General features: G+C 34.0%; 1 protein-coding gene across 1 annotated transcript; it reads right to left on the minus strand.

Annotated features, from left to right (window-relative positions):
* Positions 1-255: 255 nt before the first annotated feature.
* On the minus strand, positions 256-2,552 carry LOC104121138 (uncharacterized). Its single transcript, XM_070188730.1, has 4 exons — positions 2,340-2,552; positions 1,179-2,160; positions 827-910; positions 256-683 (listed from the first exon to the last, which is right to left on the minus strand). Exons 1-4 carry the CDS (start codon positions 2,550-2,552, stop codon positions 256-258), a joined length of 1,707 nt encoding a protein of 568 aa, XP_070044831.1.
* Between the last annotated feature and the right edge of the window lie 694 nt (positions 2,553-3,246).

Genomic DNA, 3,246 nt, shown 5'->3' on the forward strand with positions numbered 1-3,246 from the left:
GGGTACAGAGGCGTATCCAGGATTTTAAGAATATAGGTGCACCATTATCTTTAAGATAAGTGTTTGGCTCGATTATATAAAATTTATGGTGATAAAAAGTTGACGAGCAAACTATATTAATATTATATTCACCAAAAACATCATTCACTTTACAATTGTCTCGACGAGTTTTCATACTTTGAAAACGGTCGATAATAGCATCATTACTTACATTTTTTAATATCTTACGCTCTATATAGCAAACTAAATAATCATTTAAAAATCATTATCCATCCTATTACGTAAATCATCTTTGATGCACTTCATTGATGAGAATGCTCTTTCCACGCTTGCGGTAGCAACAGGTATAAGCAAAGTCAACTTCACAAGAAAATAAATAAGTGTCCAAGTAAGATCCAATTTTGTCTCTATCATCACTCTAGCAAAATTCTTAATTCCCTTTAGGTTAAGAAATCTGCTATCATACTTTTGAGCATAGACAATGAAACTATCAAGTTGGAAACCGAGTTCTCGATGCTTGTTATCACCAAACTCACTTGGATAATACTCTTCCAACTTCATTATCTTATCCTTATCAAAATAATCAAATGAATCAACCGGACTCAAATTGGCCATACCAAGTAGTAAGTCAGTAGTCACAACATCAAAACGATCATTAAGCTCTTGAAATTCCAAATCAATAACTGTATTAAACACTTCCACACGAAAGTGATGTAAATATGAAACTTCGGAACTCTTACACTTCGACTTTCCTAGAGTATATTCTTCATCTATTTTGGGAATTAGAATATCATGTTTACTACAAAATGAGCACACCTCATCCAACAAAGAGTTCCATCAGTTTCTCTCATCATTTGCAATTTTTTCTTTGCAAGGTCAAACATTCCCATAGCATTAACAATATCTTGATCTTTTTTTTTATAAAGCGTTGTTCAATTCATTTGTAAATAACAACACCTTAAACATTAAGTGCAACATAAAAATAAATCCAAATTCTTGAATCTGGCTTAAAAGATTTCCCGCTGCAAATCTATCAAGATGATATGGACAGTCACACTTCATATCTTTAAGCACATTAACAATTGAAGGAAATAAAACCATCAAATTGTCCAAGGTTTTAAAATGACACCCCCAATGAGTATCACCCGGTCGTTGGAGGCCACGTTCTTGATTCAAACCTTGCCCCGTAAAGACTTCTCCAAATTTAAGCAACTCTTCCAACTTATCTGCTTGATGTTGTTGAAGTGACTCCATGCACTTAAATGAAGATCCAATGGTATTCAAAACATTAGTCACAACATAAAAGAAATTATCCACATCCAAATGCTTTTTAGAAAGAGCTACAAGTGCTAGTTGCAATTGATGAGCAAAACGGTGAATACAATATGCAGAGGGAGTATTTTGCAAAATTAAAGACTTGAGACCATTTATTTTTCCTTGCATATTAGCTCCATCATAACCCTGTCCACGTATCTTGGATTTACTTAAAGAATGATCCAAAAGCAAAGAATAAATTGCTTTTTGTAATGATGAGGAAGAAGTATCACTCACGTGGACAATACCCAAGAATCGCTCTATCACCATTCCACTTTTGTTGACATATTGCAAAATTAAGGCCATTTGCTCCCCATGTGAGACGTCCTTTGATTTATCAACCAATATTGCAAAATAATCACCATCCAAATCTTCAATGATAACTTTAGTTGTTTCTTTAGCACAAGCCTCCACAATCTCTTTTTGAATTGTTGGACAAATTATCATATCATTTTGTGGAGCATGACGTAATATTACTCTTCCCATATCCGGATGCTGATCTCCATGCCATTCCAAAAGTTCAAGAAAGCCATATTTATATTCAGATTCTTCACTTTCATCATGTCCACGAAATAGAAATCCCGATCTTAAAAGAAACCTTGCCACATCAATTGAGGCATTTAACCGCATCCGGTAATCACTTTTTACTTTTTCACTCTGCTTATCAAAAGAAGATTGAATCGATTGACGTTGATTTTTCAAATCTAGCATCTTATTGAAGCATTTGTGATGGATACTATTTACTTCACTAACATGTGCTTTGAATCTTTCTACACCCTTGTTCCATCCCCTAAAACCATCTTTTGTAAATGCATCCCCTGCATTTTCATGACTTTCAAGTTCATTCTTGAACAAATAACAACACAAACAAAATGCCGTCCTTTTATGCTATACTCCAACAATTGAGAATATGGTCCCCTAAACCAAGTGGAACTAAATTGAAACATTTTACTCCCAATCTTAGTTTTAGGAAAGGCATGACCAATCGGTTGACAAGGCCCTTTGTTTATATAATATCTCCTTACTTCATCTCGAATATTAGGACGATAATCCGAGATTGGCATTCTTTCTTTGGGATCCGGTTCAAAAGATTTCAAATCAAGCACTTTATCCACATTTGAATGTAGAGAAGGATTTGTCACCCATTGAACTTCCGGAGCTATTTGTGAACTCACGCATGGCCGAGTAGTACTAGAACTTGGCTCACCATTTTTCGGCTTGGTGAGAAATCTATCCATTTCAATATTAAGGATTATCGTTCCTACAAAGTTAAATATTTACACTTTTATTCAATATATATTAATTCAAAAAGAATATTATGATTCAAATCATACAGTAATTGGATTTAAGGGACAAAAATAAATCGATTACTACATTGGATCAGTTTTCTCATTCATTGGCTTCTTAGTATGATTCACTTTTTGATTGTTAATTACTTCAATTTTAGAGAATTCTTAGCAGAAGTTCAAACTCTAGTTCTTAGCAGAGTTCAATCTTATGTTATCTTGGCCCAAAATACTAATAATTAGTCAGAAATTAAGTTCACATAGCCCCTACTTAACTAAACTCGATCAAGCATTTTCTCAAACACAATATGTGGGCAAATCAATACTATCATTATTCAAGACTTTAAAGCCCTAGCTCTCCCAAATTCTCCCAAGAAATAGCATTCAACAACCCCATATTAGAAATAAACAATAATAAATACCAACAGCAAGACAAAATCTTGGCAAGAGATTCAAACATTGAAAGAAAGGGAAAAGAAAATTCAAGAAATTGCAAGAGGAGAAGAAAGTTCAAGGAGTAAATTAAAATACAAAGCAAGAAGAGAGACATGGTAGTTGCACACCTGAGAAACTAAAAGCAGAGACCAATGAGAAGAAATTGCGCTCTTGATTCTTGAAGAATCCACTGAGGGTGAAGAGAGATGGA

Source organism: Nicotiana tomentosiformis, chromosome 11, assembly GCF_000390325.3.
Source record: "Nicotiana tomentosiformis chromosome 11, ASM39032v3, whole genome shotgun sequence".
NCBI classification, from domain to species: domain Eukaryota; kingdom Viridiplantae; phylum Streptophyta; class Magnoliopsida; order Solanales; family Solanaceae; genus Nicotiana; species Nicotiana tomentosiformis.